General features: G+C 47.0%; 1 protein-coding gene across 1 annotated transcript in view; it reads right to left on the bottom strand.

The window, feature by feature from the left end:
* LOC144756213 (E3 ubiquitin-protein ligase TRIM39-like) overlaps positions 1-15,876 on the bottom strand; it is a 173,202-nt gene that overhangs the window by 148,916 nt on the left and 8,410 nt on the right. The window contains exons 2-3 of the mRNA XM_078645825.1: positions 9,960-10,055; positions 6,205-6,441 (exon numbers count right to left, since the gene is read on the bottom strand). Coding sequence (XP_078501951.1) covers positions 6,205-6,441; positions 9,960-10,055 — 333 coding nt within the window. The remainder of the gene's footprint in view (positions 1-6,204; positions 6,442-9,959; positions 10,056-15,876) is intronic.

Raw genomic sequence — 15,876 nt, 5'->3', positions numbered from 1 at the left:
CCAGGAAGCATAATCTTCTCACTGCAGCAGTGCAGTGCATTTATTTTTACCAAGTACTCAGACATTGCTATTGGATGCTTATTTCCCATAGTTCTCTATTCTAGCGTTCTGAAGGCTTGTTTGGAGAGTGCCATGGCCCTCTTATTCGCTGATATGCGACTGCTCGATCCGGCAGAGCGGTGGTGGTGCTGTGCTCAAGTGGGCTTCTGGGCACAGCATTCTTTAGGGGGCAGGCATTGTAGTGATGTTCTCTGGGTTGTATTGTGCGGGGGCTGGGGTCGCACCCCAGGGTTCTCTCTTCTGCTACAAGCTTCCCCTTGGACCTAGTAGTGTGACAGCACCTGTGGAGCTGAGACCCCCTGCCCTTTTCCTGGTTCCTCCCATTCGACACCGTCAACTATAACATCTTGACTCTCCCCGACTTAGGAGCCTTGGAGTGACCAGGGGTGTCATCACCTGGCTGCAGTCCTTCTCAGAAGACGGGTCCTTTCAGGTCTTTGAAGAAAGTGTAATTTCTAAGCGTATGTCTCTCAACTGTGGTGTGCCTCAGGGATCTAATGTATACATGAGTCCACTGACAGAGATAGTCCGTCCATTTGGCATAAAAAATAGTTACTTATGCTGACGAGACACAACTAGTTGTGGCCGTAAACCACCCGGAAAATAAATCCTCTGGCCTAGGCCCCTGTCTGGAGAAGGTAGGTAAATGGATAGAGCTTTCCTGCCTGAAACTAAACGGAGATATTACGGAGCTTATGCTCTTAGGTAACTCTCCAGTCTTCGACTCAGGGTTACTGTGGCCTAATTGTCATTGTAAAGAATCAGATCAAAGGTTTGGGCATGTGGCCCTGGCCCACACCTGAATTTTGAATATCAGGCGGTGAAACTATCGTCTACGTGCTGTGGCATTCTGAGAATGCGCCTCAAAATCCTTCCTCTTCTCCCATTCCTTGCAAGAAGGATAATGGTCCAGGCTCTTATTCTCTCCCGCCTGGACTATGGGAATGCCCTCTATCTAGAAGCCCCCCAAGCTACCACCTCCAAGCTACAGATCGTTCAAAACTGCGCAGCTCGTCTGCTCCTCCTGACCCCTTACCGGCAATCTGCCAAGCCGGCACTGAAGACTCTTCATTGGTTGCCTATATTGGATAGAATTAAATTTAAGGCTTATGCATCACTTACAAGTCCTTCCGGTGGAAAGGGCAGACAATTAGTTGTTCTATTGTCACCCCTTACTGCCCTAACAGAAGCCTCAGCTCGGCTAACCTCTTGCTCGCCGTATTTCCAAAAATAAAGAGAGCAAGAAGTGGCATTTTCTTATAACACTGCTAAGCTTTGGAACGCCCTCCTAACCCTCATACGTAGGGAGTCTCACCTATTGCCCTTCCAGAAACTCCTTAAAACTTGGCTTTTCCAAAACCCCACCTAATAAGAGGTCTTCTCTGTCCACTGCTGCTGGGATGCCATAGGGTAGCTACACGCTTTATAAATGCTTTCTCACTTGTTCATTCACTTCTTTAAAAAGGGGCCCTTGGGCTTCCACTGGTTTTGCAGAGGGTCTTGTGCTGGCAAGAGTGTACTGATGAATTGCTTTTTCCAGGGTCATACTTCGTGGGTGCCCTGGCATTCTACAACCAGAGCTATGACTGGGCTCTAGTTTAACCACTTGGATCTTCTGTGCTGTGCTGGCCAGGCTCTCGAGGTGTGGCGGAGGTATTCATGGAGGTTTGCACCCATGTGTCCTACAGGTTGTGGATTCTACCTTATGGTTTGTATCTGGCAGTGGCTTGCCCTTTGACTTTGGACGCTATGTACTGCTCTTGTTGTGTTTCTGGTATAATACTGGGCTTCTGGGTCCGGGACGGATGTAGTTCATTTATTTATTTTATTTTATGTAGTTTATAGAGCGCACAGCTACCCCCGAAGGGGTGTCCCGGCGCTAAAAACCTGAGCCTCTAAAGGGGAAAGGGAGCAAAGAGCAAGGAGAAGCAGTAGGGTGACTCAAAGTGCGGAAAAGAGCCAAGTTTTGAGTTTGGCTCGGAAGATGGATTCGGAGGGACAGAATCTCAACTCGATTGGTAGGGAGTTCCACAATTTAGCGGCAATGACACTGAACCCTCTGCCACCCATTCTAGATAATCTAAAACGGGGAGAGATCAGGAGGCGGAGGTCATTGGATCTCAGGGATCTGGTGGAGCGGGATATGGAGACACGTTTTTTCAGGTAGTTGGGCCCGCGGTCGTTGACGGCTCGATAGGTGAGGGTAAGGACCTTGAACTGGATGCGGCTGGCCACTGGGAGCCAGTGGAGTTCCTTACGATACGCAGAAACAGATTGGCGGTAGGGGATGTTACCAATCAGTCTGGCTGCAGCATTCTGGACAATCTGCAGCCGGCCTACCAGATACTGGGGGGCACCAGCATAGAGGCTGTTAGCATAGTCCAAGTGGGACGTGATGAGGGCTTGGGTAACTGTACGGCGGGAATCCAGGGGGAGATAAGGAAGAATTTTTCTGATCATGCGTAACTTCAGGAAGCAAGCAGAAGTCACTTTATTAATCTGAGTTTTGCATGATAGGGAGTCATCAAACTGGAAACCCAGATTCCGGGCCGAGTGAACGGGAGATGGGGCGGGATCAAGTGCCGTGGGCCACCACCAAGTAGGGGGGATGGAGGCTTTTTGATTGAAAAACAGTACCTCCGTTTTATCTGCATTCAGTCTGAGGTGATTAGCGGTCATCCAGACACTGATGTTGTTGAGGCACTGGCGGAAGTTGGCGAATGCGGAGTCCGAGTGGTCCCTGAAGGAAAACACCAGCTGAGTGTCGTCAGCATAAGAGACCACCCTGACTCCGTAGGACTCCACAATGTCGGCCAGTGGGGCAAGGTAGACGTTGAAGAACAGGGGGCTAAGGGCAGAACCCTGTGGCACCCCGCAAGACAGGGGTCTTTTCTCTGACTTGAAGGGTCGCAACAATACCCTCTGACTTCTTGTCGAGAGGAAGGACTCGATCCAGCTGAAAGCGGTGCCACCAATGCCTATCTGTTTAAGTCGGTCAAGGAGGATAGGGTGGGAGACCGTATCGAAAGCTGCGGACAGGTCGAGGAGGACCAGCATGGCCTCCTCGCCCCTGTCCACGCATTCCCGAATTGTTTCGGAGACTTCCAACAATGCCGTCTCAGTGCTGAATCCAGCTCTGAATCCGGATTGTGATTCGTGCAGTAGAGAGTGGTTTTCCAGATATTCCGTGAGTTGCAACTGCACAGCTTTTTCCAAGACTTTTGCGGGTTTAGGGAGAAGTGAGATGGGGCGATAGTTAGCAAAAACAGTGGGATCTGCATCCGCTTTTTTTAGGATGGGAATCACCAAGGCCTCCTTCCAGGTGGTCGGGAAGAAGCCATGATGGAGGGAGGCATTCCAGATGGAAAGGAAGGAGCAGGCTAGCGAAGGTGCCAGTTCTCCCATGAGTTTCGCAGGGACAGGATCGGAGGGGGCGCCGGATTTGCAATGGATGAGTAACCTGATAGCATCATCCTGATTAAGTTTATTAAAAGAGAGAAAGGACGGGGACTCTGGGGGACTAGTGGGGGAAGGCGTGGGGGCTAGCCCTGTGGGGAAGGAGACACAAAGTTTATTTATCTTTTCGAGGAAGTAGTCTGAAAGTCCCTCGCATAGAGCCTGACTCGAGGTGTTCTGAGGAGCCCGAGGTTCATAGATCCCGCAATCTAACTCTAGGCTGCAGTGCGCGTTAACTTGGCCCCATGGACCTCCATCCTTTCCAAGACTTTGGTAGAATGGCCGGTGTATGGCTGGCTCTAGGTTCAAAACGAACATGGTCCTGGTGGTCTTCCTTAAGGTTCCAAGCTTTGATAGGGCTGGGCCTCTGTGTTCGACACTCTGTGCTGCTTTGTCCCTGTGACTGAGGAAATGAATCCAGTGGACAGTGGGCCTAGGGCTCCTGCGGGGTAGAGGCTCAAGCGGTCCTCTTTGTTTTTACATTATTCCGCATGCCCCGCCTTTCCCTCGCTCCCTGCAGGGCTGGAGGCTGGGGTTGTGGTTCCCCTCCTTTTTGGCCCATGACTGTCTGTGTGCTCCCCAGTTGTTGACTCCCCCAAGTGCTCCCTGCATTGTGAGCTTTATGCTACTGAGCCTCCTGAAAGCAAACACTTATTCATATTTTACTTATCATTAATGCCTGTTTCATAATGTATAATTTGTTTAAGATTTGATTTTAATGTATTCACAGTATAAGGATCCTTTTTTAGGCTGAGAGTGCATCAATAGATAGATGTGGTATATTCATGCAGTTTTGCATTCTAAAAGCAAACACTTTGTCCTTCTTCAGAAAGGCATTGAGAGGGTGGAGTTCTAAAATAGGATAAAGGACTCATCCTTCATTGGCACCAGGAAGTTGCGGAAGTAATACCTAGCTACTACTTCCGAAGCCAGAACCTGTTTTATGGCCCATTGGGTCAAAAGGAACAGCATTTCCTACTGCAAGATGGACAGGTGGTTCTTCAGCAGCCGCTCTGAAGGTGGTGAAAGGCATGGCAGGGGATTACAACGCCATTGTTACAATGACCGTGTTGTAACCACGCATACCATTACACCGCAAGAGGGGGGCGCTGGATGGTAGAATAGTATAATTTACTATTCCAACTCCAGTCTGTGCAGACAGTAGGGAAGGTGTTGTATTTTAAATCCAACACCTTCTCCCCCCTATGCAAGTCGTTCTTCTGTCTTGGGGAGTAATGGTATGCGTGGTTACAATGCAGTCGCTGTAACGACCACGTTGTAATTCCCTGTGGGAAACCCTTTTTGTGGTAAACGTTGTTTACCCACCCAGCTCTCTAAGGAGCGTTCGCTGAAGTGACACCACCAGGTGCTATAAACCCATGCCCATGCTCTGGCACTTAAAACAAACAACACAAAACTGAGGCATCCACCATTCACAATTCGCTGGCAGATGGTTGCAGGTGGAAGTATGGTGTGTGTGCAGTTTAATGCCTCTAATTTATTTTCCCTAGGTTAAAAATAGATTGGTTTGTGTGTACCTGTGACTGTTTAATCTCCAATCTAGTGTATATTTTTAAGTCTGTGAGGCAGTTTAAGACTCCATTCATTTATTTGGCGTAATGAAGATTTTGATAAATTTGGCTTCATTCTTTGTGTAATGGTGCCCATTTGTAAAGATTCTCCTTTTAATCACTTTTGAAATTGTAACATAAAGGTTACAATTAGCCAACACGTGTTTTGCGAGTTTCACAAACCATGAATAAGTGCTTTCTCAACGCCTAAAATTAGGCTACTATGTACATCAAAAGAAATTCTTCATTGCTCGGCTTCCAAGTGAGCTTTTAGCCATCATTCAGAAGGCTTGAACTCAGCAGAATAAGAGTGTGTCATATGGGCTATAGTTTGAGTACTGAACCCCATCCCAGTGCAATCGCAATGTGGGAAATGGTGCAGAAGTGGGGATAACTTGTCCCAGGGCTGCTCCTTTTGCTGTTGAGTGATAGGCTTGCAGAGTATTCCCAGCTGTACATTGTGTGAAGTGCTGCCAACATAAGCTATAGCAGACAGGAAGCTGTCCAGCCACACCCAGGAACAGTCACAGGAAGAACAAGGAAGCCATGCTGGAATGAGCTGAAGAACATTTATCCACCCTCTGCAGAAACAGAGCTCTGAGTAGTGGATAACAACCCACCAGCTTCAGAACAGCTTTCGCCTTCCCTTGTTCACGTTGAAATGGCCATCAAGCTACATACCTGTCTACTTAAACGGTGCCACCGTGTGTCACATGATATCGGCTCCCATCACACATTTTCCAGCGCGTTTTCTGAGCCCTTGAACTGGCGACGTCCATGAAGGGTTGGTAAAACACCCCAAGACATCGGCACGTCTCAGCAAGCTTTTTTTTTTGTTTACATTTTTTTTTTTTAGGAGGAGACGGTTTGGGGGTGGGTCAGGTTGAAAAGTGCCTCGTAGGGTACTTTTCGGCACAAGGCACGCCCCTCCAAGGCACGCCCCCTCCTCACACAGTGAGATTGTTCTTCAAATGTCATGTATGAAGCTATGATTAGAGGTCTATAAAACAAACAATTAAATTAAACTGAAATTAAACATTTCAGTAGCTCCACATCCTGCCGCGGACACCTCCTTCCCTGTATGAACTCTACTTTCCTAGTCCTACAGATGTTTAACTCTCACCTTCAGTAGCTCCACATCCTGCTGCTGACACTTCTCCTCTATCTCTTTGATAAGGTCCCGATGGGTGGATTGCTGCTTTTCTAGTTCACTCAGTTTCTTTTGCATTTTCTTCATATTCTCCTTATGTTCTGTTTCTAGTTTGCAGAGAAGTTGTTGCTCCTCTTTATCGAGAAACTGCTTCAGAAGCTCAAATGTACTTTGGATCATCTCCCCCTGTTTCTTGTAGTTTACCTTAGTTAAAAACAAAAGCATATCCCTTTTGTTTTAATATCACATTATCTGAATATGATGCTGATAGTGGTTTCACTCTCAATCATGCACATAAAATGACAAACATAACCAATGGTCTGCAGTGATGCCAGGTACAGACTCTCCTCTTACGTTCTCTACCTGCCTCCCAAAATGTGATTTAAAACAGGGCTACATAACCCGATAATGTACATAAACAAAAGGATTCAGACCTTAAAAACCCAACAATGGTGGAGTTACTTTAAAAATTTGTAAAATGCTTAACAATAAAACCTAGAAAAATCAAAGTCACATCTATACTATTACAAAAACAAACAAGAGGCTCTTAGCCCCTTCCGTTCTCCCGTCGGCTGATGGGAGCACTCCCTCCCCAGTGCTGCGCACGACCAACGGCCGACGCAGCCCTGCCCACCCTTTAGAACACCCGCACCACGGCGGAAAAACCGCTGCGGTTAAGGCGTTAATTACTTTAGGGAGGTACTTTTCTTTTTTGTTGTAAGAAAGGAATCCTAATTACTTTATTGGAAGCCGGGTAAAGCGGCCAAATGCAATACGTTTCTGCTCAACACCAGTGATCTCCCACTGGGTAAAGAGATTCGCTTGGAAGGGGTATTATGCCAAAAAGCAGGGCTGAGGCATACACATTGAGTGCCTCTAGTAGTTCTATGGTCACCTGCCCAAAGCTCTTCTTCTGCAGTGGTTCATACAGAATGGTGACCTGAAAATTAGAATCCAAGGGTGCCGTGCACCAATATCCTTCTATCTCAACAGGGACATGCACTTTGAGGGGGCAGCATCCCTGAGATCTGTCAGCACACAAACCACATACGTGTTGCTCTCTATGGTACGCCGAGATGGACTGGGAGCGGAGTAGACTTCATCGAACTTTGAGGCTCCCCAATGGACTCTATCGTCGTTAGATGTCCAATTTAAAATGCATAACACTTTGGGGTTTAAGAATTTCTGTTAAGGAATGGCATTCAAGAGTCTCAAGTTTAAAGGATTACCTAAAGTATTTAGAGTACCGAAATATATAAGCTGGGCAATCAATTAGTATTATCAGTAAGTATACAAGGCCAATAAGGCAATATAAATCAGAGAACTCAGAAGAGTTCTTAGCAATATAACATTCAGCATAGATTTGCCTTCAAAGGATGGAGAAGTGTCACCTCCTTGCATGGAGAATTCCCAGTCTTTAATAGGACTTTAAACAAAGGATTTTATACATTCACCAAATTAGTACGTGGTTCATAGGCTTACAACCAATGGAAAGCAAGCAAATAGAAACAATTACAACGTAATACGTTTGATGATTTTCTCACTATTTTACTATATTGACTTTTGTTGTTGACAGCATCTGCATGGACCATGAAGCGTTACATAGTATGTTATTCAGTCTGGGACAGTTGGTTTGCCCATCTCGTTCGGCTCAGCCAGGGAAAGTCTCTTTCTTGTCTAGTGGGGTTGGGAAGTTTCTTTCTTATAACCAGAACTAAACAGCATTGCAAATCACATGGGGTAATGCAACGCAACGCCAAAGCAGAAATAGATTAACTACAGCGTGATTTTTAACTTTCTAAGCATTTAAATGTAAACACATTGCCATCTAGATGACTCCAGGGCTTCAGAAGCTATGTTCTTTCAAATGTCTTCAATGTACTCCTCTCCTCCTAGACCAGTTCAGGCTACGATTTCCTAGCTGCTGCAGGTGCTTCAAACTCAGTAGGCTAGGACTGGGCGCTGATACAAAAGAGTTCATCTCCACACAGAAGAAATGGTAATTTCCATCTGCCTTTGCATGTCTCTCTAATGGAATCGGCTTGTTGCTGTACTCTGTGGGTTCTTGGGTCTCTCTCTGGCCCTGTCTGGTGAGTACTCACTGCCTCACAATTCTGAGAGGGTGGAGAGGCTAATTATAAGAGTCTCCACCTGCTGTTGAAGTTCTTCCTGTTTCCTGAGACTCTTCTTCACTCACCTGTGTGCCATGCCATGGTGTGACACTCTTCCCCAGCCAATCTTAGGCCTCTAACTTGTAGTCTGGGGTAGGCTTCTGAGGTTACAAAGGACCTACACGGGTCTTATCTCCATCTCGTATAGATTAATACTTGAAGAGTAGGCCAAGTCCTTGCAGCTGGACTACAAACAAATACATGAAAACTAGATATGCAAAGCAGTTGGTTATCCTAATTACAGGATCCTGGGCCAAAGGGGGAGACGTGGCGCATACTCGGTTCATGCTTTCAGTTGTTTGCTAAAGGTCATATGGTTTTGATGACTTCAATTTCAGAAGGAAGGATGTTCCTTTCTTGATGGCCAAATAGGAAAAAGAACATACTCTCAGTTGGTCCTTCAAATGGAAAGAACATTAGAAAAGTTCTAGTGGGAATGCAGGAAAGGATTCTGTGTTAGGTAAAGATCAGACAGTTGTATGTCTTTTAAATGCATGCCCTTACTACACATATGCCTTTGCCACGCGTGATTTTACCACGAAGATCGGTAAGATAAACCTGTGTGTGTAATTTTGCTTTTTGTGGTGGGAGAACCCCCAAACCCTCCCCCACCTTTTAAAAATATATCTTTTTACTGTTTTATAATATTGGGGAAACCCTCAAAACCCCTCCACCCCCGATTTGTAAGTAATGTTTAGCACCCTATACCATTGCCCCTCCGTAAACCATAAAAATACTTATACCACTTTATAGTCTTAGCCACCCCACCACCCTATACTCCTAGCCACCCTAAACGTAACCTGTCCACCCTATACACCTATGCACACCTAGACCCTAAAACCCTATACCCCTACACCCTAAAATTATTCTTACCACCCTATACCACTACACCATAGAAATACCCTTAGCACCATATCTACATCTATATCTATGCACCAAATACCTTCACCGTGCTTTCAGCGAGAAAAACGAACACACAACAGGTCCGCGACCAAGACCCAGAGGTGGTTGGAGCACGTTATGTGTTGGAACCTCAGTGGAAATAATCTTTACACTGCAGCAAATCGGCTGGTGTGGCTCCTTTCTCGCGCCAAAAGAAGGTATTTGGTGCCTGTGTAGCCATGAAGCCTGCCGATCAGCTCTGACTGTAGGAAGGGCGTTACCAGCATCCAAACTGTCATGGTGTATATATATATATTATATTTAATTATTCACTGAAAAATGTCAGTGACAATATAATGTTTTATACTAAAGAAACCACACAGAAATTCACCAGTTCTAGTTAGCAGAGGTAACCATAACGTACGCCTTGACATGCACTGCTTAGGACCTCACATATTACATCATTCATGACATGTTCTACACACATACAAGCAGGAGTCATCTCACCTTCAGTTCGATCAGGCGCACCCCCATATCTCGCCTCACCTCCGGCTTAGACAGTGAGGGATATCCCAAATGTCATACCTCCAGTTCGGACCCACAATGCTCTTGTCTCGCACCTCTCTGTATTGATGCAGTTTCCAAACACACAGTCAAGATTCCACTCACCTCCAGATCTGACACTGTCCTCCTCTGCTCATCTTCCCATGTCTGCAGATTCTCCAGCTCCTTCTGCAGTCGTTCCACGTGGTTATGAAGTGTTTTCTGAAACACAATCAATGCATTTTTATTATCCAATAACTGTCCTGCAGGTCAGTGTGCGATTCATGACACAGAACAATGATTGTGGCGTTATCTGGGCAGCCACGCCCCTTGATGCTACAGACTCCATTTGGTATTTGGGTGAATCCTTATGTCAACTGGGTGATTTCACCTCTAATATGAACACCTCACACATGCTCAGTGTATTCTTATGCTTACTCCTTGGATCTATTAATTTACATCCTACTGTAAAGTCACCCTCCAAGGTGCATCCAAGAAACATGCCTAGCAAAACATTTGATTAAAATTGAAGAGGATTAAAATCCTCCATCTGATTTTATACGATAGAGTTCGCCTACATAAGATAGGTAGAGTGGCGCCAGATTGCCTGAGGTGCAGGGGGCAGCAAGGAGACTTTTTTCATACACTCAGAGTCTGCCCAGTCATACACTCATTCTGGCAAAAGATACTCCTAGAACTGGGTAAAATAAAAGGGACAGCACTGCCTGAGGACCCTACATATGCTCTCCTGGGCATATCCAATGACGTGAATCTCCCATGAATTACTATTTCACAATTTGGGCCTGTTAGCAAAGAGGGGCCTGGCCAAACACTGGGGGTGGGGGGAAGGGTGAAAGGGGGAGGGGGACTTTGAGATACCGAACATGGAGGAATGGAAAACCGGATTGAACCTCTTCATGGTAGTGGAAAGGGTGACGCACAAGAGCAGAGGCCGCCCAAGCAAGTTCCACAAGATATGGGCTAGCTGGATTAATTACTACAAGTTGGCTATCCAGAAGGATTAGAGTAATGTGCTCTCAGCCCAGTACATCTGTCCCATGCAATTTGAACTACTGTGCCTGTCAAGTCGCTGTTGATTCATTAATTTCACTTGTTTCGCTATTATTGAACTATGTAGAGACATCTGATGTGATGATGCCCTAAAGCGCTGTTTTCTCATTTCTATTGGATGCTCGTTTTTGCTCTTTTTCATGATTTACAAAATAAAATAAAAAACTAACAAAAATTTGAAATGGATATTGTAGTTGTCAAAAACATAATACGTGGACTATAATCCCGTCTATGCAACCCCATCAAGTGTTTGTAAACTTTACCATCTTTGTATCTAAGCTACCATTATCGAATAGACCTATTATTTAATGTTGATTTTATATATCTGGTAGGGATGAAAGGCAAAGTTAACTCAGCCAGTGTTTGAACCTGTGAACTACAAGTTGCAAAAAGACCCCTTAAGCAAAGACTAACTCATATCAGATGAAGGGCTGGTTTAATTTTACAATTGTTATGGTTTGAAAGATTTCAGCTCCATGATTATCCATAGACCTTTCAGGAAATTCTGGAAATGGAGATAGCATTTGTCGTGTCGTCCGCCTGACCCCGTCTGCGTACAGGGCAGGCGGAAGCGGATAGGGAGGGACAAGGCAAACAGGAAACAGTTCGGGGTAGGAGAGAAAAGAATAAAGACGTGTGAAACCCCAGCTCCGGGTATGAGTGTCATTGGGGGGGCCTGAGATCGAACACTGGCGACAAGGGTGGGATCTGCTGATCCACCGCTTTGACCCTCGCTGTAACTGCAGCGTGTGTCTACCTACGCCCAGAGGCCTACCTGAGACGCCGAAAGAGTGCAAAAACTGTGAGCCACAGGGGTGCCAGCAGCAACGAATCAGCAGCGTGCAAAAGGGTGCGTCTGAGCAGCGACTACCCTTGCTAGAATAACTGCCAGAAGTAAAAGCAGTCTTTGGGCAAAAGAAAACCTGTGTCCCCATCGGCGGCCATTTAGAAGTCAGGAGCTGGGCATAGGACTACATTGGCTCCTGCTACGGCGGCCATCTTGAGGTCAGGCAAGTGCAAAGAATCTCATAGAAACCTGAAATTCATAAAAATAAGGCGTTACAAGGCCAATTGAACCCATATATGCACTCAAGATGCCTGGTGAACCTGATACTTCACGCTCAGAAGCCACGGGGTCCACCCTGCAAGTTCCGCAACCGCGCACGATGATGATGGGAGTGTCTTACCTACTCCCGCCTGAGCCCCTAGAACCAACGTCTGCAAACAGCATGGGGCCGAAATGGAAGAGCTGGGCAGAAGATTTTGAGGACTTTATGACAGGGTCCCAGGTGCAAGTTTCCAAGCAGAAGCTCATAGCGATGCGAAATCTGATAGGAAAGGACATTGCGCGGATCATCAAAGAATTACCCGCCGCCACTGCCATGTCATATGAGGATGTGAAAGGAGCCCTGGATCGGAAGTTCCTACACAGAGAAAACGTAGACTACGAGTGGTACACGTTCAACCTTGCTTCCCAAGAAAAGGACGAACCAATGTGCGACTTCATCGCTCGCATTCGGTGCCTAGCACGGTATTGCGAGTTTGACGCGTTTAACACGGAAGACTCCCTATGACTGCGCATTATTGAGGGATGCCAATCGGAATCACTACGCCGCAGACTGCTAAAGAAACATTACACGCTTGAAGAGATCAAAGAACTCACGCATATCAACGATCAAGCAGAAGACCATGCTAAGAGAATGGAAGCTAGCAAGTCCTAGAAAAAAGAACAAGCCTTACGAATGCAATCACACATGGACTCGAAGCGTTATCTAGACCGCCGCAAATCAGAAAGATCAACGCAGAAGACTCGAGCGACTTCATCACACAATGGAGCCCGAAGTTATCACACAAATAGGCCCGCCTCAAAATGCTACAGATGCGGTCAAGACTACCGACACTCGGGACAATGTCCTGCCTAAGGACAAAAGTGCCACCGATGTGGGAGAGAAAATCACTTTGAAGCAACCTGCCAAACGCGCTGGTCGGAAACAAGGATAGCCAAGTCGAGTTCAGGAACCTGCCATCACGCCAGAGCAGTAAGAGGAAGGAAAAGTCGCTCCTCTAGCTCGTCGAGGTCATGCACTCACTCAACTGTTTCACGTAAATCTCAGAGGTCAACGTCCCAGGAATCGTCCTCTCCCACGCCTGTGTCACAAGACAGTGACGAATATGTATGCATGGTGTCTGATCCCGACAGACTAAAAAAATACCCACGGCTGAACATTCAAATAGGAAGTCACCCGGCCAAATTTGTCTTAGACTCAGGAGCATCTTTAAACTACATCTGTGCCATGGAATATAACAGTATGAAGCCCCAGCCAAAATTAGAACCCGCCGCTGTTCGAGTTTACACGTGGATGTCCAGGAAACCTCTCCCCTGCCTAGGACAATTCCGCACAACTCTAACTTACAAAAACCGACTGATCCAAGCACATATCCATGTGATTAAAGGTCCCGATGCAGCTGATTGCCTCCTCAGTGTGCCGACAGCAGAGCACCTCAAACTTGTCGAGCTTTTGTACACAGTGGATGATTTCCCGGATATTGTCAACAAATTCCCAAACCTATTCAAGGGCCTCGGAAAACTCAACCAATTCAAGGTCAAATTACACATTAATGAGCTAGTGTCCCCGGTAGCGCAACACCATAGGAAGGTACCATTCCATCTACAACAGGCAGTGGATAAAGAACTCCAAGACCTACTGCGGACGGACATCACTGAAAGATCCACAGGGCCCACTCCGGTGGTAGTAGTACCTAAGAAGGGTCAAGACAATAAAGTACACCTCTGCGTTGACATGCCTGCCCCGAACACGGCCATCGAGAGGGAGAGACATCCTGGACCCCATACCAGGGATATGATTGCTCGTCTCAATGGAGCAACTGTGTTCTCAAAGCTGGACCTCAACAAGGGATACCACCAATTGGAACTACAAGAGCAATCCCGTTATATCACCACTTTCACAACCCATCAAGGTCTATTCCGATATAAACGCCTAAACTTCGGAATATCTTTCGCAGCAGAGATCTTTCAAGAGGCCATTCGGAGGGTTATTCAGGGCATTCCAAATGCTTTTAATTACAGCAACGACATCCTAGTGTTTGGGGATAACCAAGTGGAGCACGACAAAGCCTTGGACTGAGTGTGCCATGCCTTACTCAACGCCAACCTCACTCTCAATCCGGACAAGTGTGAATTCAACAAGTCCACGCTCAAATTCTACGGACACATTTTCTCCAAAGATGGCCTGAAACCAGATCCCGAAAAAGTGTCTGCCCTCGCAGACACTCCACAACCACTCCTTCCTGGGAATGGCGAGCTACTGTGCCCGCTACATTAAAGACTATGCCACCATCAGCTACCCACTCCGGGAACTCACTCGCCAAGGCCAACAATTTCTGTGGTCACCCGCATGCGAACACGTATTCAACACAATCAAGGACGCTGTGAGCACCGCCATCAATCTTGCCTATTTTGACACCAAACGAAAGACTGAAATCACGGTGGACGCCAGTCCGGTGGGGCTAGGTACCATCCTGGCTCAGTACGACAGCGACGCAGATCAACGGCATGTGGTCGCTTACGCCAGCCGTAGTCTCACTGATACAGAGAAGGCGTAACCCTCAGCCCGAGAAGGAAAGTCTCGCGGTTGTCTGGGCCTGTGAACATTTTCATGTGTTTGTATACGGAAAGCACTTTACACTCATCACGGACCACCAAGCGCTCATCACCATTTTTGGCAACCCATGAGCGAAGATGCCTCCACGAATAGAGAGATGGGGCCTCCGGTTACAAGACTATTTTTACACCATCATTCATAAACCTGGAAAAGCCGAAAACCCAGCACACTACAAGTCAAGGCATCCGCAATCCCACACGCATGAACGATGCTCGGTGGCAGAGGAGTACTTTCACTTTGTCATTGACAGTGCACGCCCTCAAGCTGTGCCCCTGGAAGACATTCAAGCAGCCTCAGCCCAAGATCCTACTGTTGAGGCCATCATAGGTCAAATACGCGCCAACTCCTGGAGACACCTAGACACCAGCCACCATGATGCGTCTGCGGATGCTCAAGAACTGATGGCATTTAAGCATGTTCAGGCAGAACTATCAATCAGCACGGATGGTCTACTGTTAAGAGGAGGGAGGATAATCATTCCTCAACGGCTTCGCCAAGGGATCATCAATCTCGCTCATGACGGGCACAGAGGAGTTGTAGCCACAAAGAAAGCACTCCAAGAACGTGTCTGGTTCCCATCCCTCAATCACATGGTGGAAGCCACACTCAAAGACTGTGCCTCATGTCAGCTCGTTGGTCGAGAGGAACAACCGGCCCCTTTGCAGATGTCTGAACTACCCGATGGGGTATGGCAAAAAGTGGCTATTGATTTCTTCGGGCCATTAAAATCAGGCAAGTACATCCTCATCATCATGGACGAATACTCCCGCTTCCCTATAGCGCAGCAAGTGTCCTCCGCGAAAGCGTCAGCTGTTATTCCCGTCATCGATGAGACATTCGCGGCATGGGGAATACCTATAGGAGTAAAGACAGACAACGGACCAGCATTCAACAGCCACGAATTTACAGAATTTGCTAAACACCTCAACTTTAAACATCGGAAAATCACTCCCCTATGGCCCCAAGCCTACGGCATGGTCGAGCGATTAATGGGAACTCTTAAGAAAACAGTTCAGCAAGCGGAACTCTTGCTCACCGTGACATTCAGCAAGCACTAAACGAAGTGCTGCGAGCGTACAGGACCACTCCGCACAGCACCACGAATCAATGCCCTGCCACCCTGATGCTCGGGCGAATTCCTCGCACGAGACTGCCGACATCAAACACAGTCACGCAACCCCGAATCGTGACCACCGATCAGGACACCCTGGTAAAGCTAGACCAGGCGAAGAAAGCTAAGATGAAAGACTACGCTGATCGGCGCAGGCATGCGCGACAGAGGGACATTC

This window comes from Lissotriton helveticus, chromosome 5_1 (genome assembly GCF_964261635.1).
Source record: "Lissotriton helveticus chromosome 5_1, aLisHel1.1, whole genome shotgun sequence".
Lineage (NCBI taxonomy): Eukaryota > Metazoa > Chordata > Amphibia > Caudata > Salamandridae > Lissotriton > Lissotriton helveticus.
Note: the sequence above shows the minus strand (reverse complement) of the source record. Positions and strands in the feature narration are given on the sequence as shown.